The 27,004-nt window shown below is 43.6% G+C and overlaps 2 protein-coding genes across 4 annotated transcripts in view; both read left to right on the top strand.

The window, feature by feature from the left end:
• Positions 1 to 15,120, top strand: part of ZNF451 (zinc finger protein 451) — a 90,247-nt gene extending 75,127 nt beyond the window's left edge. The window contains exon 14 of one of the 3 annotated variants that reach the window (XM_010818053.4): positions 11,931 to 15,120. In XM_010818053.4, coding sequence (XP_010816355.1) covers positions 11,931 to 11,977 — 47 coding nt within the window. In that variant the 3' untranslated portion in view covers positions 11,978 to 15,120. Of the gene's footprint in view, positions 1 to 7,673; positions 8,738 to 11,930 lie in introns of those variants that run through there. The other 2 variants (NM_001192684.1, XM_010818052.4) reach the window with 2 other exon arrangements.
• Positions 15,121 to 16,785: 1,665 nt separating this feature from the next.
• On the top strand, positions 16,786 to 26,832 carry BAG2 (BAG cochaperone 2). Its single transcript, NM_001034264.1, has 3 exons — positions 16,786 to 17,065; positions 23,973 to 24,082; positions 25,398 to 26,832. The coding sequence occupies exons 1-3, from the start codon at positions 16,953 to 16,955 to the stop codon at positions 25,808 to 25,810; spliced, it is 636 nt and encodes a 211-aa protein (NP_001029436.1). The 5' UTR covers positions 16,786 to 16,952; the 3' UTR covers positions 25,811 to 26,832.
• Positions 26,833 to 27,004: the final 172 nt, after the last annotated feature.

The following is a 27,004-nucleotide window of genomic DNA, read 5'->3' as shown; positions in this document are numbered from 1 at the left end:
AGTCCACGAAAAGAGAAATACCACTGAGCACCTAAGTACTTAAGACTTCACAGTCTTCACTTACTACCCATGACTAATCCCATGGAAAATGCCAAATAAAATGATAACTTTTAAATAACCACACTTGAAAAACATCCACAGTCCTGTGGGCTCCTAGCTAACCCAGGAAATCTGAGATCTGTATCACTGAATATGTATCAGAATTTCTAGCATTTTGTATCTATGTTACACTTTTTATGACTGGGAGATTTTGAGAGTTTTTACATTTTTATCACGTCTTAGTTTGGAAAAAGTATTACATTAGTGGATTCAAGTAAAGATACTTTAAACTTTTAATTAACTGTCCTATGAAGCAGAGATATAATACTCTAATCCCAAGAAAATCAAAGTGGTGTCACGTGTGTTTTCATTTCCTGCTTTATGTAAAATGAGTATGAGAAGCACACAGTGTCCACTCTAAGTTACTGAGCGGTGGCCTCCTCTGTACTTGCCTCCAATGCCTTCCTTTCCCTTCCTTTTCACCCAGCAAGAACCAGCTCAAATATCATCTCTTAGGTTGAATTGCCACTTTGTAGACAGTTTTGTATGATCACTGCCTCTTAGATCTTCCATCTTTAGAGAAAGCTAGCGGCTCCCATCTCCAGACTCCCTCTGGTTTAAACATTTTTTTGTTTGTATTTCTCATGCCCACCAGACTGTGAGCCATTCAAGGAGTAGGATCATGTTTTATTTATCTTTATTTCAGTAACAACTAGCACAGGGTTTTAGCACTAAATGATCGTTGAATGAATACACTTCTAACAAACAAAATAAGTTAGGGCTGCTAGGACCCAGCTCCCTATAACTGGATTAAGGAAATTAAGACAGAAACCATTTGGCTGGAGAATATTGGGTGATTGAGTTGACTCTGCACCATGGAAGCAAAGTGATGTTCTAGTCCAAACCCAATAGCAAAACTTCTCCAATCTCCTCTCATTCCTTCTCTCCTCAACACAGCATTTTAAAAGCCTGACAAATGGGTGGTAAAAAGCAGGGTCAATTTGCTTGTGACTTTGCCCTGGGAAAAGGCAGTTTTCTTTTGTGGCCTCCTCTCCCCCCGCTGTGATTATCTCAATCTTTGTTATTCTCTGTAGACCTGTCAGAGTCTTTAACTACCCAAGCCCATTATAAAGATCCTGGGTAGTCTCAGCTTTGGTCTCTGAGTGATATAATATTTTCCAAGTCCCTTAACTTCACTGTGTGTCAGTTTCCTCAGTTTTAAAAACAGAAATACTAGTATACCTGCCTTACTGGAGTAGCCTGGCACATGGTAAGCAGTACTGAATTGGTTGCTGCTGCTTGTGGGAATCTTAGTTCCCCAAGCAGGGATCAAACCCACACCTTTAGTAGTGAAAGCATGGAACCAGGGAATTCCCCATGATGGTGATTATTACCAGTATTCACTGTTTACCTGCACCTAAGGTCTGCTCTGTGGAGAAGGCAACAGCACCCCACTCCAGTACTCTTGCCTGGAAAATCCCATGGACGGAGGAGCCTAGTAGGCTGCAGTCCATGGGGTCACTGGGAGTCAGACACGACTGCGCGACTTCACTTTCACTTTTCACTTTCATGCATTGGAGAAGGAAATGGCAACCCACTCCAGTGTTCTTGCCTGGAGAATCCCAGGGACGGGGGAGCCTGGTGGGCTGCCGTCTATGGGGTCACACAGAGTCGGACACAACTGAAGTGACTTAGCATAGCATAGCATAGCATAAGGTCTGCTCTGAAGTATACATGTTCAATAGAGGTATTCTGACCCAAATCCCTGGAAAAGAAGTAAAAGACAGCAATATGTGGGTTGCTGCTAATGTAAAACCATCTTTCTGTAAATGTCATCAGTTTGCCTTAGAGTTCCTTCAACTAATAGCAGTTGTCAGTACAATTATTAATATTATAACAAATAGTAAAACTATAACGTAAACAGTAAAACAGTATAACTCTGTGGCCAGTTTAAAGAACAGAGAAAGAAGAGACTACTGTGTTCAGTTTTTACTTGAATTGTATATGAAAAAAACCTAACACATTTAAAAGTGCTGTTAATTTTAACAACCTATAAGAGTCAGAATATTTCTCCTATTTTTCATAAAAACTTAGTCTTCAAACATTTAGTAATTTGCTTTCAGATTCATAGCCTCCAAATGAGTGGAGCATGATTTAGTATAGGCCTTCTAACTCCTATTGCTGAGTTCTTTCTTATTTAGTCATATTACCTCTCTTTCAAAGAGAATGAAATAAAGGCAGACAGAAAAGAGAATAAGGGAAATACAGACTTAGCCATAACAGAGAAAAACAAGGACATATTTGCTGTAAGTGTTCTATATTTCTTCATGTAGCTTTGAATCACTGTCTAATTTCCTATCATTTCAACCTGAAGGATTCCCTTAGCATCTCTTGGAGGGCAGATTTGCTAATAACAGATTCCTTTAGTTTTTGTCTGGGAAAGTCTTGATTACTCCTCCATTCTTTGTAGATACAGAATTCTTACTTGACAGATTTTTGTTTGTTTTTTCTTATAGCATTTTAAATATGTTCTCTCACTGTCTTCTGGCCTCCATGATCTTTATGAGAAATAAGCTGTTCGTCTTATTAGAAACGGCTTACACGTGATGAGTTGCTTTCCTCTTGCTGCTTCTGTTGACTTTGGCTTTTGACAGTTTAACTGTAACATGTCTTCAACATGAATCTCTTTGAGTTTCTCCTGTTTGGAGTTTGTTGGGCTTCTTGGATGTGTAGATTCATGTCTTTTATCAAATTTGGGACATTTAAACTCTGTTGATTCTTTTTTCTATCTGCTTAATTTTGTTAAACTCCTGTAACAGATTTTTCACTTTAGTTGTACTTTTCAGCTCCAGAATTTCTATTTGGTGGCCTTTCATAATATCCACCTCTTTATGATATTCTATTTTGTTCATACATTGTTTTCACAATTTCCTTTACTGCTTTGCTCATGGTTTACTCTAGGTCTTAGAACATAAGACAGCTGGTTTAAAGTCTTTGTTTAGTAAATTCAATATCTAGGTGTCCTCAGGGACAATTTAATGCAATTTTTTTCACTTTGTATACTTTACTGTTTCTTTGTATTATTTGTGTTTTTGATGAAAATTGGATGTGCAAATATTATAATGTAGTACTTTGGAAATCAGATTCTCTGTCTTCCCCTTGGTGTGCTGTTTGTGATTGTCAAAGGCTGTAATTGTCCATGTGCTTAGTTCCAGATTATTTTTGCAAAAACTGTACTCCTTGTCATTTTTGGTTACTGAAGTCTCTGTTCCTTTAGCTTGTTTTCAACTATTGTTTTGACAGAGATTTCTTTGAATACCAGGAGCAAACAACAATCTCTCCTGAGCTTCAGCTGTGTGCTAGCACCTTCAACATTTAGCCAGCTGTGCACTGAGCCTGGTGGCACAGTGGTAAAGAATCTGCCTGCACTGCAAGAGCCACAGGAGACTCAGGTTCCATCCCCAGGTCGGGAAGATCCCCTGGTGGAGGAAATGGCAACCCCCTCCGGTATTCTTGCCTGGGAAATCCTATGGACGGAGGAGTCTGGCAGGCCAAAGAGTCCAGCACAGTTGGAGTGACTTAGCACGCAAGCGTGCACTGAGCCTGCAGACCAGCCAGTGGCGAAGGCTCAGTGTCTTCTCAGGCATTTTCTGAGCGTGCATCCTGTACTGGGTATGTGCCTGGTTACTGAATTCCCCAGGACACAGAGGTGCTTTTGAATGCCCTAATTTCCCAAGGAAATTTGCTTCATGGCTTTTCCTCCCAGATATTAGGTGTTCTATTGTATGTCTCACCCATCATCTTTTACCCCAGGCCATGGGCTTTTTGTCTGCCTTACAGTGTTTCTGAGCCACGCAGACTGCTTTTCTGCCCGGTGTGGGGCCTGAGCTTGTAAAATAGACGATGCCTTCAGATACAGGATAGAACAAAAGCAGTAAGTTGTGACTTCTGCTCTGCTCTGCTCTGCCTGGAGCCAGGGACGAGGGTCCCACACCAGGAGTATGGGCTGCTGCAGGGAGGGATAGTGAGGTGGTGGGGAAAGGGCAAGTGCAGATACCACTAGGCTTTCCCACTGTTTGTTTGTTTGTTTTTTTAATTATTTGTTTTTGGCTGCACTGGGTCTCTGTTGCTTTTGTGTGGGCTTTCTCAAGTTGCAGTGAGCAGGGGCTACTCGTCACTGCTGTGTACGGGCCTCTCATTGCGCTGGCTTCTCTTGCTGTGGAGTACAGGCTCAGTGGTTGTGGTGCGTGGGCTTAGTTGCTCTGAGGCGTGTGGAATCTTCCTAGATAGGGATGGAACCGTGTCCCCTGCATTGGCAGGTAGATTCCTATCCACTTCACCACCAGGGCAGTCCCCATACTGGTGTTTGTGTGATCTTTGTCTGGATTCAGTGTTTGCTTCGTTGCTGTGACCCTTTGAGGATTTTCCAAACTTTTGAGAAAGTTGTTTCTGCCCAACAGTTTAGGCGTGTATTTCAGTGTTGTATGTGGAAGGACGGGTGTTTGGAGCTACCTATTCCACTGATTTGTTGAAAATTCACTCTAGGACCTGTTCTTCTTCTTCATGTCAGTTTTGGAGAATGATGTTTTGCGAGAAATTTGTCCATTTTACCTTGATGGTCAAATGTACCAGTGTGAAGTTGTTCATAGTAGTATTCCTTTATTATATACTTTTTATTTCCTTAGGATTGCTGATGATATCATCTCATTTTTCCCCTAATATTGGTAATTTTTGTTTTCCTCTTCACTAACTTGAAGTTTATCAGTTTATTTGATCATTTCAAAGAGTGAACTGTTTTTAGTTGATAATTTCTCTCCTTTTGGTCTGCTCTCCATTTCATTGATTTCTGCTCTTTATTATTTCCTTCCTTCTACTTTGAGCTTAAATTTTGTCATCTTTTATAGCTTTTTAATGTGACATTTAGACTGTTGATTGAATTTTTTTTCCTTATTTTTTAAATGTAAACATTTAAAGATGTTTATTTCCCTCTAAGCCAGGATAAGCAAGCTTTAAGCTTTTTCTGTAAAATACTAGATAGTAAATATTTTAGGCTTTGTAGTTCCTGTGGTCTCTGTTAGTTACTCAACTCTGCTATTATAGCATGAAAGCAGCTATTCTCAATACATAAACAAAGGAGTGTCAAGTATACAGTGAAGTTTACAAAAGTTACTGGTGGACTGGATTTGGCCCACAGACTGTAGTTTGTCAGCTTTCTACTTTTTACTGTGTTCCACAACCTAGACAGCATATTAAAAAGCAGTGACATTACTTTGCCAACAAAGGTCCATCTACTCAAAGCTATGGTTTTCCCAGTAGTCATGGATGGATGTGAGAGTTGGACTATAAAGAAAGCTGAGTGTCAAAAGAATAGATGCTTTTGAACTGTGGTGTTGGAGAAGACTCTTGAGAGTCTGTTGGGCTGCAAGGAGATCAAACCAGTCCATCCTAAAGGAAATCAATCCTGAATATTCATTGGAAGGACTGATGGTGAAGCTGAAACTCCAATACTTTGGCCACCTGACATGAAGAACTCACTCACTGGAAAAGACCCTGATGCTGAGAAAGATTGAAGGCAGGAGGAGCAGGGGACGACAGAGGATGAGATGGTCCCCATGGCATCACCAACTCAATGGACATGAATTTGAGTAAACTCCAGGAGTTGGTGATGGACAGGGAAGCCTGGCGTGCTGCAGTCCATGGGGTGGCAAAGAGTTGGACACAACTGAGTGACTGAACTGACTGTGTTCCACAAATTTTCATGTTTTTGCTATCAGTTTGAAATATTTTCTAATTTTCCTTATATTGTCTCCTTTGATCTATTGACTCTTTAGATATATTGTTGAATTTACAAATATTAATATTTGAATGTCTTATTATTTCTAATTTAATTTTGTTGTGGTAAGAGAATATACTCTGTAAAATTTAAAACTTTTGATATTTATTGAGACTTTCGTGTCTCAACCTGTGGTCTGTCTTGATGAATATTCTGTATGCACTTGAATGTATTTCTGTTTTTGATTGTCAGTTAGGTCAAGGTGGTTGATAATATCAGATCTTCATCCTCAGTGATTTTTTTTTTATCTAGTTAACCTATCAGTTACCACAGTAGTAACAGTGAGCTTCTTCATCAAGGATTGTAGATTTACTTTTTCTCTTTAGTTATTTTGTGTTTTGAAGTTCTGTTTTTAGTTGCATATACATTTCTGATGTGTGCTAAACTGATCTGTTTAGCGTTATGATACTATGAACTGTTCTTTATCTCTGGTAATACCTTTTATCATAAAATGTTTTTGTTTGATATTAATATAGCTACTCAAGCTTTCTTATGCTTAATATTGACACAGTGTATATTTTTCCATTCTTTTATTTTCAGTCTATTTATATCTTTGTTTTGAAACTACGTCTCTAAATCTGATTCTGAATTTGAAACTACGTCTCTAAGTTTGATCTTACTTTTTGATTTACTCTGACAATCTGTCCAGTTTTTTATGGTTGCTCGGTTATGAGATATATACTTTGGCTTTTGTTATAAACACTATAAGAAAATATTATTTTTTGCTCTAAACATTGCTTTGAGTTTTAAAGAAAGGAAAGAAGAAATAGAGTTTTTAATATTTATCCACATAGTTACCATTTCAAATGACCTTTCATTCTTTCCAGTAGATTATGGTTTCTATCTGATGTCCTTTTTCTTCAGCCTAAAGAATTTCCTGTCCTGTTTTATATTAATGTAATGCAGTTTTGCTAGTGTTGAATATTGTTTCATTTATGAAAATATCTTTATTTTCCCTTTAATTTTGAAGTATATTTTCTCTGGCTTTAGAATTCTGGTTAACTAGTGTTTTTTTCTTCAGCACTTTAGAGCTGGAGCTCCATTTTCTTGTTTTGTGGCCAGCCTCCTTTGTTTGTCCTGACAAATGACCATAATTTCTATTATTGCTCCCCTATATGCACGTATGTCATTTTTTCCCTCTTATTGCTATTAATATTTCCTCTTTGTCTTTGGATTTTAGCAGTTTTTGGTAATGTCCCTGGATGTAGCTATCTTTGTATCTACTTGGAGTTTCCTTAGCTTCATGTTATCTCTAAGTTTATAAGTTTCCCCCAATTATTTCTTCACAATTGTTTGTCCCACTTTCTGTCTGCTTTTCTTTTGGAACTCCAGTTATGCATGTTCTGTGGTTTAGATTTACCCACAGGTTTGTCATCTTCTTCCAGTATTCTTTCTCTCTTTTCTTCATATTTGATCACTTCTGTTGTCCAGTCTTCAAGTTTATTATTCAGTCTTCTGCCACCTCCAGTGTTAAGCTGACTTAGTAAATTTTCAGTTTCAAAACTTGTGTTTTCTCTTTAATAGTTTTTATTTCTCTGTTGAGATTTCTTATCCACTCAACCTTATGTCCTTGAAAATAGTTTTAACTTTTCTTAAAATCTCTTTTCTGCTAATCCCAATCAGTAGCTTGATTATCTTGTGTGTCAGTTTCTTTTGTCTGCTCTTCCTCTTGACTGTGCGGCACATTTCTTCTTTCTTTGCAAGTCACGTGATTTTTGATGTATGCTGGATGTTTGTGATGTAAATTATAGATTCTCAGAATACTGTTAACTTCCTCTGAGGAATTTTTTTTTTCTTGTAGGTAGTTAACTTGCTGGACTCGGACACCAAACTCTCTCTCCGCCACAGCAGGCAGCAGTCGCTTGCTTCTTTTAGCTTTCCGACTGCTGTTTCTCACGAGAATCTCGGCTCCTTTCTCGTGTATGCAGAGTTCAGAAGTCAGCCAACGATTTGTAGATTCGGAGGATCCTCTTCTGTTACTTTCTCATTTCTGCTGGGATCTCTTTCTGCTGTTCCTACCCTCCTGCCACCACCTCCCCTTCGCACCCTCTGTCATCTGTCTGACTCCTCAGTTTGCATCTTGTTTCACAGGGATGTCGGCATGCCCTAAGGCAAATGAGAAACAAGGTGTAAAGCTGCATATTTAGCCCTGTGTAATTCATTTATTTCAATAATTAACTTCGGTCCTATTTCTACCTGATTTTTATTGTTCTTTAGTGCCTTAAAATAGTTTATAATTGTTATCTAGGGGAGAATTAATCCAATAAGCTGCTACTGCTGCTGCTAAGTCGCTTCAGTTGTGTCCGACTCTGTGCAGCCCCATAGACGGCAGCCCACCAGGCTCCCCCGTCCCTGGGATTCTCCAGGCAAGAACACTGGAGTGGGGTGCCATTTCCTTCTCCATTGCATGAAAGTGAAAAGTGAAAGTGAAGTCGCCCAGTCGTGTCCGACCCTCAGCAACCCCATGGACTGCAGCCTTCCAGGCTCCTCAGTCCGTGGGATTTTCCAGGCAGGAGTACTGGAGTGGGGTGTCATTGCCTTCTCCCCAATATAAGCTACTCTACTGTTAGAGTGGAAGTTTATTGGAAGTGGAACCATTTAGTTGCTTTCGTTTTTATCCATTCTAACTGGCAAGTTTAATTCCTGTAAGTTCACTGTGAGATATTAATGTTTTTGTATTTACTTCTGCAATTTCATTCTTAGCTTCCTCTTTGTTTTTTCAAGTTGGTGTGTATCCTGTGTATTTGTTTCTGTTCTTTCTGTGGTTACCTTGGCATTTTATCACATTTTTTATATGTAACTTAAAGACTAAAGTGTATGTACATGTTGTCTGCCTCCATAAAACAATAAAAGGACTCTGGAACACTTCAGCTCTGATCCTTTTCCCCAACTTATACCCTGGTCCTCCAGATTTTTGGTTCTCTGTGTGTGTATATGTGTATATAATACACACAGAAATTGTACAAAACATCTCGCAAAACAGGTGACCATCTTTCAGATTAAAAAAGAGTATTACCAGTGGGTTGATTTCCTGGGGCTGCTCACCTAAGTACTACAAACGAGGTGGCTTAAAACAATAGAAATTGTCTCACAGTCGTCGCGTTCACCCATCTAAGGTCAAGCTGTTGGTAGGGCCATGGTCCTGCTCCCAGATTCTGGTTGTTAATGTCAACTGTAGGTGAAGGAAAGTTGCATGGCTCGAGGTAGCCTGGAGTTAAAACTCCCCTCCAGGTCCTCCCCACTATTCTATGCAAAACAAAGAACTCTATCACCCAAAGGGAAAATGGACATTAGGTTGGTTATGCCCAGCTTCCAGCCGGTCCAGCCTCTGGCCGATCTCCAAAATTCCTTGCCCCAGCTGTTCAAGAGATAACTACTCCGAACAACCTTGGAGAAGAACAGGCCCCCTTAAGACAGTAGATTTCCACACATATGCCTATATATACTTACTCTTTTCTTGGGTTAGTGCAGCAGCTCACTAATCTGACTGCTGCCCCTTCTCGCCTCATTTAAGGTGATCTGTTCCTGTAAAGTGCCGGCTTCCATCTTTTTCTGAACCTTGCCTTCTCTAACTCCCTTACCCAACAGCAGGCATTCCTTGGCTTGTAGATGTATCTGTCTCTGCGTCCATCATCACGGGACCATCTACCTGTGTGTCCATCTTCACGTGGCATTTTCTTCCAATAAGGACGTCAGTCATGTTGAATTAGGGCTCACCCTAGTGACCTCATCTTAACTTGGTCACACTCACAAAGACCCCCTATTTCCAAATTAGGTCACATTCACGCATACCAGGGTAAGAACATATCTTGAGGGGGGCACAATTCAGCCCACAATGGTCAGTTCCCTAGAAGCATCCCCCTCACTTAATTTCAGTTAATCAGAACACAAATAGCCATATATAGTCAGTGTGCATCACATTGAACAGCACAGTCATGGTCTATATTACTCATATTTTGGGTCTGAATGCCTTTAGTTAACACTGTTTTACAGATTCATCTGATTGTTAGCATGTAGCTTTGGTTTGTTCATTTCCAGTACCTGTAAGATAACTTTACACATAAATCAATTCATGTATCACTTACAGACATTGGGTTGGCTGTTGCAAATAATTTCCACATTTCTAGGAATATATACTGAGGTGGAGACTTGCTGACATTCAGCTCTAGTAGATTATGCAAGGTTTTTTACAAAAGTGGTTGTTCGAATTTTCTTTTCATTCCAGTAGTGAGTGTGAGCTCCTACTGATCTACATTTTCACTAATCATTGAATTATTGGTCTTTTTAATTTTACCTAGTGGTAGGCATTTTTTTGTGGTTTGAATTTACATTTTTCTGATGATTAATGTTTATTTGACCTTTTGACATCTTTTGCCAGTGTCTTTGCAGGTTTCTTGAGTTTTGACTATCTTTTTACTGATTTTTCTGGGTTGAAAATCTTTTTAGGTATAAGATCTGTGTATTGCAAATATTTTCTCTTTATGTCTTGTCTTTTTACACTCTCCTTTTGATGGATTAAAGGAATTTTAATGCATTCCGAAGTACCATTCTTTTTCATAATGTTTTTGAATCCTGTTTAATTCTTTCCCTACACTAAGGTCCTGAACATAGTCCCATGTTCTTTGCTGTTTGTTGTTCCACCTTTGCTCTTACACAGTTAATACACAGTAAATCTGAACTGTATTTTTGTATATTCCATAAGGTGGGGATAAATTTATTTTTTTTCCATGTGGCCTACCAGTTTCCCTCCATCATGTATTGAAAACCCCACCTTGCCCCACCATTCTGCAAGGCTGCCCGTGTAATCGATCAGGTTTCCATAGAGCTGTCGGTGCTGCCTCTTTGGTCTGTTCACCAGTTCTTGGGCTGGTTTGTTGTAGTTTAGTCACTAAGTCGTGTCCGATTCTTTGGTACCCGACCCAATGGACTGAGATTTCCCAGGCAAGAATACTGGAGCGGGTTGCCATTTCCTTCTTAAGGGGATCTTCCCAACCCAGGGATCGAACCCGCATCTCCTGCACTGGCAGTCGGATTTGCACTGGTACCACATTCTTAATTACTATAACTTTGTAATAAGTTTTCATAAAAAGAAATCTTGTCACCTTTTTCTTCTTTGTTTGCTAAGAGCATCTTGGCTTTTCTGTACATTTCTTCATCCCTTTGAATTCATCTTAGGGCAATGCACTGACCTAGAATCTAGCTTTAACACAGTGTAGAGTAGCTTGTAGTGTTTTAAATTCCTAACGATGTAACACTAGTGCCCCAGCTCATAGGAAGAGGTGGCTGCATATTAGAGGAATTATTGTGCTTGTGAACCCAGTAGACTGCGGGAGACCATGGACTGGACAGGATTAGATAAATCTGGTGTGAGAAGCTAGTGAAGGCCAAGAAACTTGACACCTAATTACCCCCTTGAGTTTTTAGCATCATTCTCAGGAAATGGAGAAAAAGACCAGTGAACCTAAGAATGTCTGTCTTGCTCACTGTTGTATTTTGTACCTGATATACAGTGGGCATTCAATAAATTTGTTCAGTGAGTGCATATGTATATATAATAAATGCTTCTCAGAGGATATTATATAGCCTTGAATTTGACTCTTTGTCTTAGATACTAGAAAAATTAAAACTAAAATTTTAATAGCTTTTGAGGTTATGCCATTTCATGATTTTGCCTTTCTTTTTCTACTGGTAAGTTTTATATGTATTACCTCAAATCTTTTTTGGAAATAGATACTCTTTTTTCCCCTGTTAAGTCTGGTGAATACCTGTCAGTCATTCTCGAAGTTTGTTGTCTTTCTATGTCCCTAAATGGAAATAACTAATAAGTTTCTTAGCATTTTAAGCTCAGATATACTGTAATTCAGTTTAAGATCATATCCAGATTCTCATATTTCAAAAGTCAAATTTTATGATGAAGAAACTGCAAAGTTATCTTCAGTTTCTCCAAGTTGTATTTCCTTTTCTTCCTGAAAATACAGATGTAGTTGATGAGACTTACATTAAGTACATTTTTATCAGTTTTCTGCCCTAAATGTTAAAATATTCTTTTTTAATGCAGATGTGGAATTAGAAGAAGCTATTAGAAGAAGTCTTGAGGAAATGTAACTAAAGGTATTACCACACAACATCAAGTGGCCTTGAAGAGACTCAGGATGGTGAATTCTTGAGTTTGTTTTCTAAAGGAGACCACAGACCTACTAGTACAAATGTATTTGAAAACACACTGTTTTTGCTTTTGTATGTTCAAACTCTGATATTGCTTTGTGTTTTTGTGCCATTTGCAAAAATGTATAGAGGAACAGAATATATGTTAATGCAAATACAAATTATATATTCTAATATAGGTATCATGTTTCCCAGGTAACCTTGAATTCATATACTTAGGTTAAAAGGATTTTAAAAAAAGAAATAAAGAAGCCCTTGACTATTGTTTATGTTTCCCAAATAGAATTGGTTCTTTAATTTTAATTGTACTGTACAGATAATTCTAGTTTATTTTTTTAAGAGTGAAAATGAATATAAATAAAACTATCATAGCTCATTTTTTCTGTAAATTTTACTTCTCATGTGGCACTAATATATATTATCTTTGAGGTCTTTTTATGATTATTGGAAGAGAGCAATGGAAACTGATTGTGAAAACAGATGAAGAATTTTATCAGCGATGTTCTTTGTGGCTTTCACTGAGATGTATAGTCCTGCTTTAATTAGAGCTGTACATTGCTGGAATGAAAAAGAAAACCAACCGAATTTCTTTGAAAGTAGTAAAAAGAAAGTTTTTCCATTCTTTTTACCTACTTCGACTTTCATATGACTTGTATTATTTTCTGTTTAAAGGGAATGATGTAAAAGTATTTGCATAGAATTAGGCATACTTTTAATATTAGTCCTTTTATATATATATATATATATATATTTCTGTAAACATAGTATTCTTTAGAAAATAATGTTGAAAGTCTACTCAGGAGTAATCTTCCTTAACCCTTTAAAATTTTTAATTCATATGGAAGTATCTTCATGTTAGTTATTCATTAAAATATCAGTGTCCTACAGTTGGTATTACATATTTAATTTTTAAATGTTGAAGCCCCATGATGAATAATAAAAAATGTTATATAATTAGAAGACTAAAAAGGGGCTTGTCATACAATCTTTGTGAATATACTTCATGTTATTTGACCAGAAATGTCATCCCTAAAAATTTTGAGTAGTAATTATTTACCAAACTTAAATTTTTCTATAAATATAAATTTTTCTTTAAGACAAAAAATATCATAGCTAGAACTTTGGTCTTTCTCTGCAACTAGATAATTAAGTGTTAAATAGTATGACTTGTTTTATTATTATCATATAGTCTTTTCAGTCCACATTGGAAACCAGTTTGTGTTCTTTCTTTCTTAAGCTGTCAGTTCTGTCCTCTGTGCTTGCTTTTTAAGTAGACGTCATAGCTTGAGAATGCCGTAGTCATTTTTCCAAAGCGAGCACACTGTACTGTTAATTTGTTAAGAGTAGGTTAAGGCTTTGGGAGGTGGTTACAGAGCTTAAAGACGTCTGGGGAGCCTGCTCAGCAGTGGGAGGTGAACGGGTGTCCAGGAGACGGCTGTGCTGGAGGCGCCTGCTGGGCAGGGGCGCTGTGTTGCTGGGACACTCATGTGTGAATGGTCCAGAGTGACACAGTGGGGAAGGGGTAGTCATCACGATCCTTAAGGTCATTGGGTTGCTTAATGTTTTAATAATTGTCACTGATTGTATTTCTGCTTACTACAAAATTAAAAATCATGTTTCAGTTCAGTTCAGTCGCTCAGTCGTGTCCGACTCTTTGCAACCCCATGAATCACAGCACGCCAGGCCTCCCTGTCCATCACCAAGTCCCGGAGTTCACTCAAACTCAAGTCCATCGAGTCAGTGATGCCATCCAGCCATCTTATCCTCTGTCATCCCCTTTTTCTCCTGCCCCCAATCCCTCCCAGCATCAGAGTCTTTTCCAGTGAGTCAACTCTTCGCATGAGGTGGCCAAAGTACTGGAGTTTCAGCTTTAGCATCATTCCTTCCAAGGAACACCCAGGGCTGATCTCCTTCAGAATGGACTGGTTGGATCTCCTTGCAGCCCAAGGGATTCTCAGGAGTCTTCTCCAACACCACAGTTCAAAAGCATCAATTCTTTGGGGCTCAGCTTTCTTCACAGTCCAACTCTCACATCCATACCTGACCTTTGTTGGCAAAGTAATGTCTCTGCTTTTCAATATGCTATCTAGGTTGGTCATAACTTTTTTTCCAAGGAGTAAGTGTCTTTTAATTTCATGGCTGCAGTCACCATCTGCAGTGATTTTGGAGCCCAAGAAATAAAGTCTGATACTGTTTCCACTGTTTCCCCATCTTATTTCCCATGAAGTGATGGGACCAGATGCCATGATCTTCGTTTTCTGAATGTTGAGCTTTAAGTCAACTTTTTCACTCTCCTCTTTCATTTTTATCAAGAGGCTTTTTAGTGTCTCTTCACTTTCTGCCATAAGGGTGATGTCTTCTGCATGTCTGAGGTTATTGATATTTCTCCTGGCAATCTTGATTCCAGCTTGTGCTTCCTCCAGTCCAGCGTTTCTCATGATGTACTCTGCACAGAAGTTAAATAAGCAAGGTGACAATATACAGCCTCGACGTACTCCTTTTCCTATTTGGAACCAGTCTGTTGTTCCGTGTCCAGTTCTGACTGTTGCTTCCTGACCTGCATATAGGTTTCTCAAGAGGCAGGTCAGGGGGTCTGGTATTCCCATCTCTTTCAGAATTTTCCACAGTTTATTGTGATCCATACAGTCAAAGGCTTTGGCATAGTCAATAAAGCAGAAATAGATGTTTTTCTGGAACTCTCTTGCTTTTTCAATGATCCAGCAGATGTTGGCAATTTGATCCCTGGTTTCTCTGCCTTTTCTAAATCCAGCTTACTCATTTGAACTTAATTTAGACACATGGAGGAGAGTGGATGTCACACAAAGTAATGGGGAATATTATCAAGAGAATGTTTCTGACAACGATGCTTACTTGTTTGCTTTTATTCGTTTTTCATTTTACTGTGATAGGTTTTTTTTTCTTTTAAAAAGTTTTTATTGTGATGCCTTTTTATACCTGAATAACTGCTTTTGTCAAAAAAATGAATGACAGTGTTTATTTTTAAAAGGATATATAGGTAATGTACTGACAGCGTCTGGTTGGTGGTATCATTGACTGTCTTAAATAAAAATTCCTCCCTTAAAGAGTTTGTTTTTGGATGCTTGGTATCCTACCAGCCCAACCCTTCCTTCTGTCTCCTTGTCCTCCTGACCATTTGGTCACTCAGACCTCTCCCAAGAACAAGGTGCAAGGACTCTCCTGGACTCCCTCGGGCAGGGTAACCAGAGACTCAATAGCATAGGCCTCAACTTAAAGAGCTTTCTTTTTTTCCATCAATATTTTTCCTTTAAATTTCTTTTAAACCATTTATTCTTTCACTCACTAAGTATTTATTGAGTACTTATATTTGTCAGCTACTATTCTAAGCACTTGAAATACATCAGTAAGCAAAAGGAAGCCCTCACCTCCGCAGTGGGGCACACCTGCGGGCGGTGCTGAGATGAGGAAGGAAAACAGCCGAATGAGCTGAGAAGGACCGGTGGGGGCGGCCGGGGAGGCGGGGCTTGCTGTTCCTACTAGAGCGATCAGGGTCCTTAGTGAACTTGAGCAAAGGCCTGAAGGCAGGGAGTGAGCTTATCCAGACATGCAAAGTAAGGCTAGCGCAGGCAGCTTGGAGACAAGAGTCCTTTGAGGCCTCTTCTGAAGGCCTTGGCTTTTACTCATTTTTTACAAGTGAGGAGCCGCTGAAGGTTTCTGAGAAGTGCTGTGCTGTGCCTTATTCTGGATCACTGTAGCTGCTGAGCTGAGCACAGACAGTGGTGCAAACAGCACCAGACCAGATGGGAGGGCAGGGCTGGGATGCTGGCCCAGTGGGGAGTGAAGATGGGCCTGGGTATTCTCTGGAGTTGGAATCCACAGAGTCTGAGGTGTGAGAGAGTCCAGCACATTTACAAAATGTCTAAGGATTCCAGGTTTGTCATGGTACGATAAAACGTCTAATGAGGCCAGATGAACCCCTACAGCAGTTGTGAATTAGTATTTAGAGTTCAGAGGAACTGGGATCTAGCCTTAGGGGCCTCATCTCTGTTCAAGTACCTTGACTTTGATCTCAGATTAAAGGCTGGGCTCCAGCCTTGAACTGTTATTATCCCCTTCCAGGTGCCCTGTGCATCCCCTCCGTGTACTGCTGGGCAGAGCCACGAGGAAACGCGAGCAAAGGCCCTGGCCCCGCCACCACTCTACTACTCCCTGACCTTCACGGTGGCCGAGCGGCCTCCATGGTCTTCTCATAACAGGAGGTTTATACAAATGGGGCTTGAAACGGTCTTAAATAACAATCATTTCACTCGAATTCCAACCAGTAGCTTTTAAACAGAGAAGTCATTACAAATGCTTTCATGAGAGTGGGTGTGAAAACGGTGAGGTTCACCTTGCCCCCTACACGCAGCTGGACAGGGCGGCTTTTTGTTTTCTGCTCTGTAGGCTTCGCTGTTGGCATCCAGACTCCTGTTCTCACCTCGGGAAGGTGCCCAGGAACCACGGCTGCGCAAAAGACCCCTTCCTCGCGGCGGAGGGCCCCGGGGCGGGGCGAGGGCGGGGCTGGCGCGAGCCCGCCCCAGGGCGTGGTCGGAGGCGGGGTCCCCGCGGGCCAGGCTGGGTGGGGGCGTGGCTGACGCGAGCCCCGCCCCGGCCATGTTTGGGGGCGGGCCCTCCGCGTGTAGGGGCGGGGAGAGGGCGTGGTTGGCGCGGGCCTCGCCCCCGGGGCGTGCTCGGGGCGGGGCTGGGCCTGGCGCCACGCGGAGCCGCCCCGCCGCGCCGCCCCCGAGGCAGCACGCGCGGTCGGAGCCCGGCTGCCAAGCCCTCGCGCCCTCACCTGGGTTCCCCGGCCCCCGACTTCGGGTTTGCGGGCGGCGCGTCCGAGGAGACGGCTGGCGCGTGGGGACGGCGGTGACCTCGGGCCGCCCGGCCGGCGCAGATGGCTCAGGCGAGGATCAGCGCTAAGGCCAACGAGGGCCGCTTCTGCCGCTCCTCGTCCATGGCCGACCGCTCCAGCCGCTTGCTCGAGAGCCTGGACCAGCTGGAGCTCAGGTGCGCGGGGCTGGGGGCGCGCGGGGACGCAGCGGCGGGCGAGGGCGGAGCGGCGGGGCAGCCTCGGCCCGGCTGAGGGCAGCGCAGCGCTGGGTCGGCGGAGCGGCCCCCCCACCCTTCGGCGGCTGGCCCCGAGCGCCGGGACCGCGCGACCCCGAACAGAGGAGGTCGGGGGGATGTGACTTGAGACGACGGCCGTGCCGCCGCGGAGCTTCCAGAACCTTCCGCGTGGGGCCAGGTGTTTCCGGCCCACTCCCCGCCGCGTGCGGTTTTAGGACCGGGGCCGGTTAGTGGTTTATGTGCTGGGCGACCGAGCTCTTTGCAAAACAGAAAAATCCGTCTGGCCTCAGGCCCGAGAGCAGCGGACAGGTGTCTCCCCAAGCGGCGCTCGGCCTCCCCGGGCGCCGTCCCACCTTCCCGGCCGCCAGAGCCCGAGCCGCAGCGCTCCCTCTCGGTCGGGGTGTCACTGTTGTCAGCGTGTCCCTTCCCGGTCGGGGTGTCACTGTGGTCGGCGTGTCCACGGCGGTCAGCGCGCAGAAGGAAGCTTTGGCGGCGAGGGTCGGGTCGAGGTCAGCGAGGATGTGACTTTGGAGCAGGGCCCAGAGTCAGGCGCGCAGAGGTTACCACCGGTCAGAAGGAGCTGCTGTCTCCCTTAAGGCTTTTAGTGCTTTTCTGAATTTGAGAAGATGCAGGAATCTGAGTTCCTTAGATTTTCCTGAAAACCTGAGAGCCTGTTTTGCCAGTTTTCCCAGAGCACATAGTGCCTCAACCCGGCTCTTTTCCTAAATTCTTTCCAGGCTGTGCTGTCAATTCCTATAGAAACCGGTGCGGGGACACTCCTTAGTGACAAATGTAGTCACCGGCTTGTATAGGATTCCTAAATAATTTGTAAGAAATTTGGGAAATAATTTTTCCTCTAACAGTGAATGAAGACTTCTGTGTACTTCCCATAACTGTTTATTGTCACTGAAGTTCGTGTAAATTGTGTGCAGGTGTAATTACAGGCAAATCTTAGCAAGGCGTCCAAAACTCCCTAAAACCACAGGAAATTTTTCCCATAGTTACCAGACTCTGAGTGAGCAAAGGAGTATATGTAAGACAAAATTTTAAGAAGGGCTGCATATGTGCTTTATCTCAAAACAGGACAAGGGGTCTGTTTGCTAGTAAAGTACATTAATAACCAAATGAGGCACTTACTATCATTTATTAATATTTATGTTGACTTTTGTCATTTATTGTATAGTTCTTTTTATTATATTATTACAGAAAGAAACAATATCTTCTCAGAAAATGAGACGCTCACCACCACCATGATTTCACGGAGAGTGACAAGGGTCCTTCTCCAGCTGAAGCAGGTGAACAGGCAGAGCAGCTCCTGTGGACGATTTTATGTAGCAGCGTTAACAAGTGACTCAGCGTCTCTGGTCTCAAGAACTTTGAGGGCATGTTCTCAGCCATTTCAGGGGGGCTCTTCCCTAGCTGGAAAGAAAGGATGTTTTCTTCCAGGCTCCGGCACAGGACACAGTTCCTTTCTTGAAGCTGAGTTATTGTTCTAAGACTTGATGCCTCACATAGGGCAGGTGCTAATCTTTAAAAGGAAGTTTCTTGTTTGAAATATTACATTCTAGGGCAACCCACTCCAGTATTCTTGCCTGGAGAATCCTAGAGATGGGGGAGCCTGGTGGGCTGCCATCTGTGGAGTCGCACAGAGTTGGACACGACTGAAGCGACTTAGCAGCAGCAGCAGCAGCAGCAGCAGCAGGGCTTCCTTAATGTGAAGTGAATTCTGATTACCGTGTACAAGTGGTTAATCACTTGCTGAATTAACCCTTGAGCTGAGACTGATAAATGTGTGTTCAGTTGTTCATTTTAAGGACTTTTCTAGTTTTAGACTGACGAGCTTTGCTTCTTTCTTTTTAAAAAAAAGTGATGCTGACAAAGTTAAGGAAGTGCTTTGGAAGGTTAAGTAAAAATAGAGTTTATGAAGGCACATGGGTCATGGAAGAGAGCACTGCGCTGTTAGAAACTAGAATAAGGCCCCGAAGATCAAGTTTAAAAGAAAATGAGACATTCACGTGTTAATTAATACTGTCATTTAATTTCATGTTACAGGTGGCTAATAAAGCAGTGTTCTAGGCATACTGAAAATTACAGACTGTACCGAGAGGTCTGGGTTTACTGTCCCTCCAATGTACGTTTCGGCAAAAACTTTCTCCACATGAAATCGAAAACAGAATTCTGCTCAGTGCTTCATGACCTGCCATGTGAACTGGTGTCCACGGTGTTTAAAGCACTTTCAAATGTTTGATGGCATCTGACAAATCGCTGAAGAAACTCCAGTTGTTTCTAATGGGTTAGCACGAAACTAGACCTCCTTTTTTGCTTCCTCCTAAAAAGGTGATGTCTTTCTCTACGGGTTTTCGTGACCAGTGCAAATGGCCTCTGATTTTTCCATTTGTCAGTGGCTCCAAGCACTTTGCTCACAATTGTTACTATTTTAGCAGTGATCATAATTCATAAATGATGCCCTCCAACAGGTATTTTAGTTAACCAGCCTGACTTTACAGGTCCTGTGCCTTTTGGGAAATTATGTCACCCTCATTCTCCAAGTGGGAAATTGAGGCTTGAGAAGTTAAAAGAGCTCAGGAGGAGTGGCTGTAGAGCTTAATGCTTTATGCCTGAAGTTTTTGAGTTACTATGTCATATTTCAAAGTGTAGGAATAGTATATGATTTTACTGAAAGAAGTGAAAATTCCACTTAGATCTGGATTTAGATCAGGGGCTGTTGAATGCCATCTCTGCAGGCTGTGAGTGGCCCTGAAGCTCTGGCTGGTGGTGAAGATGCTTGGGCCATGAGGGTGTGGAGAGCAACCCAGGAGACGGACGGGACGGGGAGCCGGCTGTTGTCAAGTGTCCGCAGAGCGGCCTCCTGGGCGCTTGGCCGCCAAGGAACAAGGGAGCAGGGGCCGGGGTCCTTTAGCTGAGTTTCTTGCTGGGCTGACGTGACCCCCGGAGCCAGAAGACAGCACCCCAGTTAATACTGTGTCAGAGTCTGTAATTTAAAAGGTCACTTCTCATAAACTGTATCATGTGAACCTTCCAAAACCCTCCAAGGCAGGAGGACATCCATTATCTCCTTTAGCAGCAGTAAAGGTCCAGAGGGAGTGGGCGGCCACCTGAGGCCGTCCTGCTCAGGACTAGCTCCTGACCCTAAAGCCGCGGCCCGCTTTAACACCAGTGTCTCAGTAGTGAGTGTTCCTTACTATTTGGGTGATGATTAGGAGCCTTGTTACTTACAGTCCTGAGTTCATACTGCTGAGTGCATAGAAACACCCGGAAGCTGGTGTTCACGCCCCAGTTGTGGGCGTGTGCTGCGTGTGGTGGTCCCTTGCTGACTGCAGGGATTGGTCCCAGGGCCCCTGGGTACCGGACACCAGGGATGCTCCGGTTTTTCCTAGAAAAGGGTGTGGGAGTCAGCCCTACATATTCATAGTTCTGTGACTCTATTAACTCATAATTTAGTCTGTGCTGTCAGTTGGTGAGTTAATCTCTTTACCACGTTGACTTCATTCAGTCACACATACCGTCTCATGATCCCCGTGTCATAAATTAGGAAACTGAGGCAGAGAGAACGTCAGCAGCTGCTCGAGGTCACTCAGCTAGGACGCAGCAGCGGAGCTGGTCCCGCACCCGGCCCGGGGCGCCTGCGGGGCGGCCGGTGTGTCTCCCGGCACCTCGTCCCCTGGTCCCCGGGCTGCCGAGACCAGCTGAGGAGGCACACACTCCAGATTTTGTCCTCACAGAACATTCTGAACAGTTCCTCTGTAGTTAAAGCTTAGTTGTGATCTCATGCAGAGAGTTTTCCAGGAGCACAGCCCAGGCCAGCCTTGCTGTGAGGATCGGTTCTTTCCCAATTTGGACACATAGCTCTTGAAGGATCTGCTAGTAAAAACAGAGCTGCCCCCTCTGCCAAGGAGCATTGTCAAGTGATGTGTTAAGAAGGTGAAGGATAAAGTGAAATGGGCTAACGCTCTTGTGGGCAAAGTTCCAGGAGAAATCACGGAAGGGCGGGTGGGAAATATTTGAATATTCAGTAATTAACTGTTCTAAAACTAACGCAAGGGACAGAGACAAAAAGATGTGTATACGAGTTGAATTTAGGGCTTCCCAGGTGTTGCTAGTGGTAAAAAAAAAAAAAAAAAAAAACCCACCTGCCAATGCAGGGGAGGTAAGAGACGCAAATTCAGTCCCTGGGTCGGGAAGATGCCCTGGAGGAGGGCACAGCAACCGACTCGTGTTCTTGCCTGAAGAATCCCATGGACAGAGGAGCCTGGCGGGCTACAGTCCATAGGATCACAAAGAGTTGGACACGACTGAAGAGACTGAACACAGCACACGTGAGTTGAATTAAGACCAATAGCTGATAAACAGTAACAAGATGACTTAAGCAAACTAAGTAGAGGTTCAGCTTTTGAAAATACTCGTTTGGATACTTGGTTGCATTGGGTCTTCACAGCAGCACACGGGCTCCTCGGTGTTCACGGCAGCCCACAGCATCTTCAGTTGCAGCGTGTGGGGTCTCGTTCCCTGGGCAGCAGGCCAGCCTGGACCCCCTGCACTGGGAGCTTGGAGTCTTAGCCACTGAACCACCAGGGAAGTCCCAGGTCCAGCTTTTTAAAATAAAAAACTAAGCCAGTGATGTAGTGCCTACACTAGACAGATGTAGTTTCGAACGCCTCGAGGGAGAGGAAGGAGGAAGTTGCTAAGGAAACTGTTCTGCCAAAAGGACTGGCTTTTGAAAAAGGATCACCTAGTGGACCTGGGCCAGGGATAAAGAATGTTCAGGAGGTGAGGGGCAGCAGATGAGAGGGCCACGCTGCCGGAAAGCCCTGGGGATCCACATGCTGAAGAATGGAATTGTATCTTTGCTGTGAAATGAAGTTTACATAAAATCATATATTAAAAAGTCTAGAAAAAACAAAATCTGTTTTTCACAGGGAAAATGCCTGGCAATTTCTAACCTTGGGAGAAAAGTTCCGTCCAATTTCCTCTATATTTGGTTTCATTTAATGACAAAACATCTTTATATGACAGATTTATTAAATATTTTTTCTGGAGTGTCTCCTTTCAAGCCATTTTCTTATTAACAACTCCATGAACATACTATTATAAATTATTATCATACTTATTATTATACTTCTTTCGAGTAACAATTTTCTCTTTATCATCTTATATTTGAATACAAACTCAGGAGTGCTGGAAAATTCAGCTCTTCTTTCCTCATCGTCTTCTCTACCAGTGACTCGTGTGCCATTTCAATACTAGAGTCACTTTCGTAGCGCGTTTCTTGTTTGTGCTCACCCGACCCCCTTCGTGCGGCCCAGGCCGAGAGTCTGCTTGTGTGGAAGGTGTGAGCGCGCCATGCTTGCCGCTGGAAGGCCGTCTGATGCGTGGTCACTGTCCTGTACAGTTCTCATGGTTCTGATTGCTTTCCAGCCACATTTGTCACACAAGGTTCTTACAAGCTCTGTGCTTCTACTGGCTCTTACAAGCAGAGTCCAACATATATTTAGTATCCCGAGAATTGAAACCCTGTGACTTTACAGTGTGTTGGTGCTATTTTGGGGGTAACAGGTGGGTGCCTGTAGGGGAAGAGGCCTGCGTGTGGCTGGGGTGGGGCGGGGACCCCCTTGTATGGCAGGAACATGTGCTAGAGGACTGGAGCTGGGTCTTATATTTATTTTGCATAAGTTGGTGACTTATTTACTTGTGGCACTTCAGACACACAGGGTTCTGTTTTCTGATGATTTCACAGCCTCATTCTTTAGTCACTGTTTTGTATCTGTGCAGTAAGTGAATGTGTGTCTAGGTGGTGGTGGGGAGGGGAGTTGGGGCAAGTGGTGCTTAGGAATCGATTTCAGAGGCAGACAGTCTGCAAATCATTGAGGAAAAGATGGATTTAGGGTAGATAGTGTTGGGGAAGATGGTTCACTATTTGGAGAAAAAGAAAACAAAATCCTTATCTAATCATAAACAGAGGTGGATTCTGGATGGATGAAGACATGAGTATGAGAAAAGTGAAAGAGTAAGTTAATAGGAGATGCAGGCAAGTACGTCCCAATCTCAGGACGGGAGGACCCTGAAACAAAACTTCACTGCAAGAGCCAGAAGGCAAAACAAAACCAAGGAAAAGATGGGTCTGATCACTTCAGAGTAAGGCTCTGTGTTCAGTGAAGGACATCCCAGATACAGATTATATGGGGTTGGATGGGAGATAACTCAAGAGGACAGTAACCCCAGTTTAAATAAGAAAGAGCAAAATAGGCAACGGCTGTGAACAGGCTCACAGGGATACAAAGAGATGTCCAAAATTATTAGCAGTGAAGAAACACAGATTAAGTGCTGACACACCGCTTGTCAACTGGGGGACGCGAGTGCTGGTGGGGTTCCTGGGACCCAGGGGCGCCCCGAGCGCCTGCTCTGGAGAGGCGTCCCCAGGGCGACACACCCTGGGTCTCAGCTGTGCCACCCTGGGGTGGGCCTGTCTTCAGGGCCACGAGGGGACAGGAGTCGGGTGGGTGGTGAGGGGAGCTGGGGGCTGGGCAACAAGGGAACCCGGCGGGTCTTAGAGAAATATGCTGCTGAGTGAAGAAGCAGTGACGAGTAAACAAGTACAGGTTTTTATCTACAAATAGAAAAGCACTAAACAGAATGCTTGCCCTGTGAGCAGGGAGGCAACTAGGAGCCACGGGGCAAGCGGATGAAGAAGGAAAAAAGGACAGAATAGGAAAGAAAAGAGTGAAGCGTTAGGGGCGTGCCCCGATCATCCTGACAGCTGAGCTGGACGGAGAGGGGGACGGGGCGGGCGCACGAGGCTTCCATGCACTGACTGTGTCCCTGCCCGCAGGGTGGAGGCTCTGCGGGAGGCGGCCACGGCCGTGGAGCAGGAGAAGGAGGTGCTCCTAGAGATGATCCACAGCATCCAGAACAGCCAGGACATGCGGCAGATCAGTGACGGTGAGCCCGCGCGGGGAGCGGGGCGCACAGAGGACAGGAGCGGGTGGGGGGAGGCGTGACGGGGGTTGGGCGCCCCTGCAGCCCCTTCTGGAGAGAGGGCGGGCCGCCCCGGGGGGGCTGGGTGTGCCCCCTGACCGCCCCCGGGTCGTGGGGCTGGTGCGCCACGACCCTCACACGGCCTCAGTGGGTCAGCGTTTCCGCCCCTCGTCCTGGCCAACCAGCAGTGAACTTGGAAGGCGTTACACAGAGCGGCGCAGATTTCTTGTTTCCAAATAAGCAGAGAGAGGATGACCCAGCACCCTCCTCCTGCTGGCCGAGATTCAGACCACAGGCCGAGTTGGTTGGACGGGATGAGGTCAGCGCCTCGTTTAGGGCCAGCCTTTCTTCCAGGGTCTTGGCTCTGTTTCCTCCGCCAGAGCCGGGCACGGTGTACTCACAGGCACGGGATGTGCCGCCCAAAACATGCCTCTGCCATAATGATTATTGGGGCTGGTCATTTTTGAGAAACCACAGGCACAGGAGCAGCTCTGGAAATAGACACGGTCACAGTTTTGTAAGGGAAATGTACATTTACACTTCCTAAAGGAAACCTCCGCTTATAAGGGGTCTCCACGAAAACCTCACCTCTGGTCCTCTTTCTGGGGCCCTTGAAACTCGCCTCTCCCCTCATCTCTACCTGAGGATGGAGGCCTGGGCCATCTCCAGGAGTTACTCAGTTTCCCTGGGGGTCTCATGTATACATGAGGTCTACACGGTAATAAGGTTCTGGTTTTGTTTTTGCTTGTTAATCTGTCTGATCACAAGGTCTCAGCCAAAAGCTCAGAGAGGCAGAAGGAAAGGTATTTCCTCCTCTAGTGCACATAGTCCTGTAGACGCAGGGCACGATTTCCTGCTCTGACCAGCACACCCGCCCCAGCCTCTGCAGACACGATGACCACGGTAGTCACCTGGTGTCCAGGCTGATCCTCTTCACTGCTGATGCTGTTCAGTTGCTCGGAGGACTCCTTGTGACCCGATGGACCGCAGCACACCAGGCCTCCCTGTCCTTCATCATCTCCCTGAGTTTGCTCAGACTCCTGTCCACTGAGTCAGTGATATCATCCAGCCGTCTCATCCTCTCTCGCCCTCCTCTCTCTCCTCTTGCCCTCAGTCTTCCCTGGCATCCTAAGTTAATCTTATTGCTAACAGTATATACCTTTAAGACATGTATAGGTGCTCGCAGGCTAGATTTAACCACACACAAATGCCTTAGTGTTCCTGACATAGATGTAGGTGTGTCTCATATTGATTCATATTTCAAACTTTTTATGATTAGGAGAACGAGAAGAATTAAATCTGACTGCGAACCGTCTGATGGGACGAACCCTGACTGTGGAGGTTTCAGTAGAAACAATTAGGAGTCCCCAGCAGCAGGAGTCCCTCAAGCACGCCACGCGGATCATCGATGAGGTGGTCAGCAAGTTTCTGGATGACCTGGGAAACGCCCGGAGTCACCTGATGTCGCTGTACAGCGCGTGTTCCTCCGAGGTGCCTGCGGGGCCGGTGGACCAGAAGTTCCAGTCCATCGTGATCGGCTGCGCTCTCGAGGACCAGAAGAAAATTAAGAGACGACTAGAGACCCTGCTTAGGAACATTGAAAACGCTGACAAGGCCATCAAGCTGCTGGAGCATTCTAAAGGAGCTGCTTCCAAAACGCTGCAGCAGAACGCTGAAGCCAGATTCAACTAGTGTTCAAACCTAACAGTCCTTATAAACAATCATGTAAAAATGATAAAGAACTATCTTAAATGATAATAGTTGTGTATGTCATATATAATTCATTTGATACTGATAGTTATTTCTGAAGAACAAAATATCTCAGTGTTGTTAGTTTTGTGAATAACAAAATTAGAAATATTTTGATTACCTTTCTAGAAGTTTTTAGATTGAATTCTTGTCTTCTACTAGGATCTAGCACCTCCTATATATATATTTTACTATTCTGTGGATAACAGCATGTGGGGAAACAAGTGCTTGGCTCGGAGCAGACGCATTATGGTTATCTCCTGGACTTTGTCTACAGACACGTGGGCACACAGGGCTTTCGGCTGACCAGCCAGCCTGTCCCTAAAGCAGCCACACAGTGACTGACTGCGCCTCTGCTGTGAGCCCGGCAGTGAGCTTGGAGGGATGGGAGGGAACCTTTGCTACATCACATCACCTTCATTCAGCAGGTTTTTAGTCATCTGTATCAAATTATTTTGAACTTAAAGACTTACGCAACTCCTAATATGCATTTCTTGGTAAGATGTGAAAACATGACATAAGATGGGAGACTCCGCCTCTGATTTTGCCACTCTACTACTTCATCACTTTCTATTTCAAAATGCATCATTTCTTTAAAGTTTTAATCATTAGAGAAATACGATGTTGTAATTTGCCTTTAAAAAGAAAAATGCTGTTTTAAAGTTTGCTTTTAATTCTCAACTTAAAAACCATTATCCCGTGTAGTTATACAATTGCCTCCCATTCCACTTACTGAACGTTTAGGTGGTTTCCAGTTTGTTGCTTATCAATGCAACAGATTTACGCACACCGAGCTTTTCCCTTCTTTTGTTTCCGATTTTCTTTATATAAATTGCTAGCAACTGGTTTTACTGAGTCAAAGGGTGTATGCATTTTCATGGCTTGATATGTTTCCAAAGTTTTTTGTATGGGAGATATCAATTTATATGTCTTCAATAATTAAAAAGTAGCTGTTTCACTGAAAACTTTTCAGCATTGAGCATTTTTCCTAATATTACATATGAAATACCTTTATTTAGATTGCATTTTGTTCACTAACAAGGATAACCAGTGTATTGATTCTTTTAGTGCAACTATAGACTATCTGCTAGTGCTTACTGATACACACACGTCCCCTTCCCCAAATACTTCAAGACG

The sequence above is a fragment of the Bos taurus genome, chromosome 23 (assembly GCF_002263795.3).
Source record: "Bos taurus isolate L1 Dominette 01449 registration number 42190680 breed Hereford chromosome 23, ARS-UCD2.0, whole genome shotgun sequence".
Lineage (NCBI taxonomy): Eukaryota > Metazoa > Chordata > Mammalia > Artiodactyla > Bovidae > Bos > Bos taurus.
This window is presented reverse-complemented; position numbering and strand designations above follow the sequence as displayed.

Bases quoted from the DNA above. Each gene is read 5' to 3' on its own strand.
- BAG2 (NM_001034264.1), top strand. From the start codon at position 16,953: ATGGCTCAGGCGAGGATCAGCGCTAAGGCCAACGAGGGCCGCTTCTGC. The intron at 17,066-23,972 runs GTGCGCGGGGCT...CCCTGCCCGCAG, and splicing joins CTGGACCAGCTGGAGCTCAG to GGTGGAGGCTCTGCGGGAGG. The intron at 24,083-25,397 runs GTGAGCCCGCGC...TTTTATGATTAG, and splicing joins CATGCGGCAGATCAGTGACG to GAGAACGAGAAGAATTAAAT.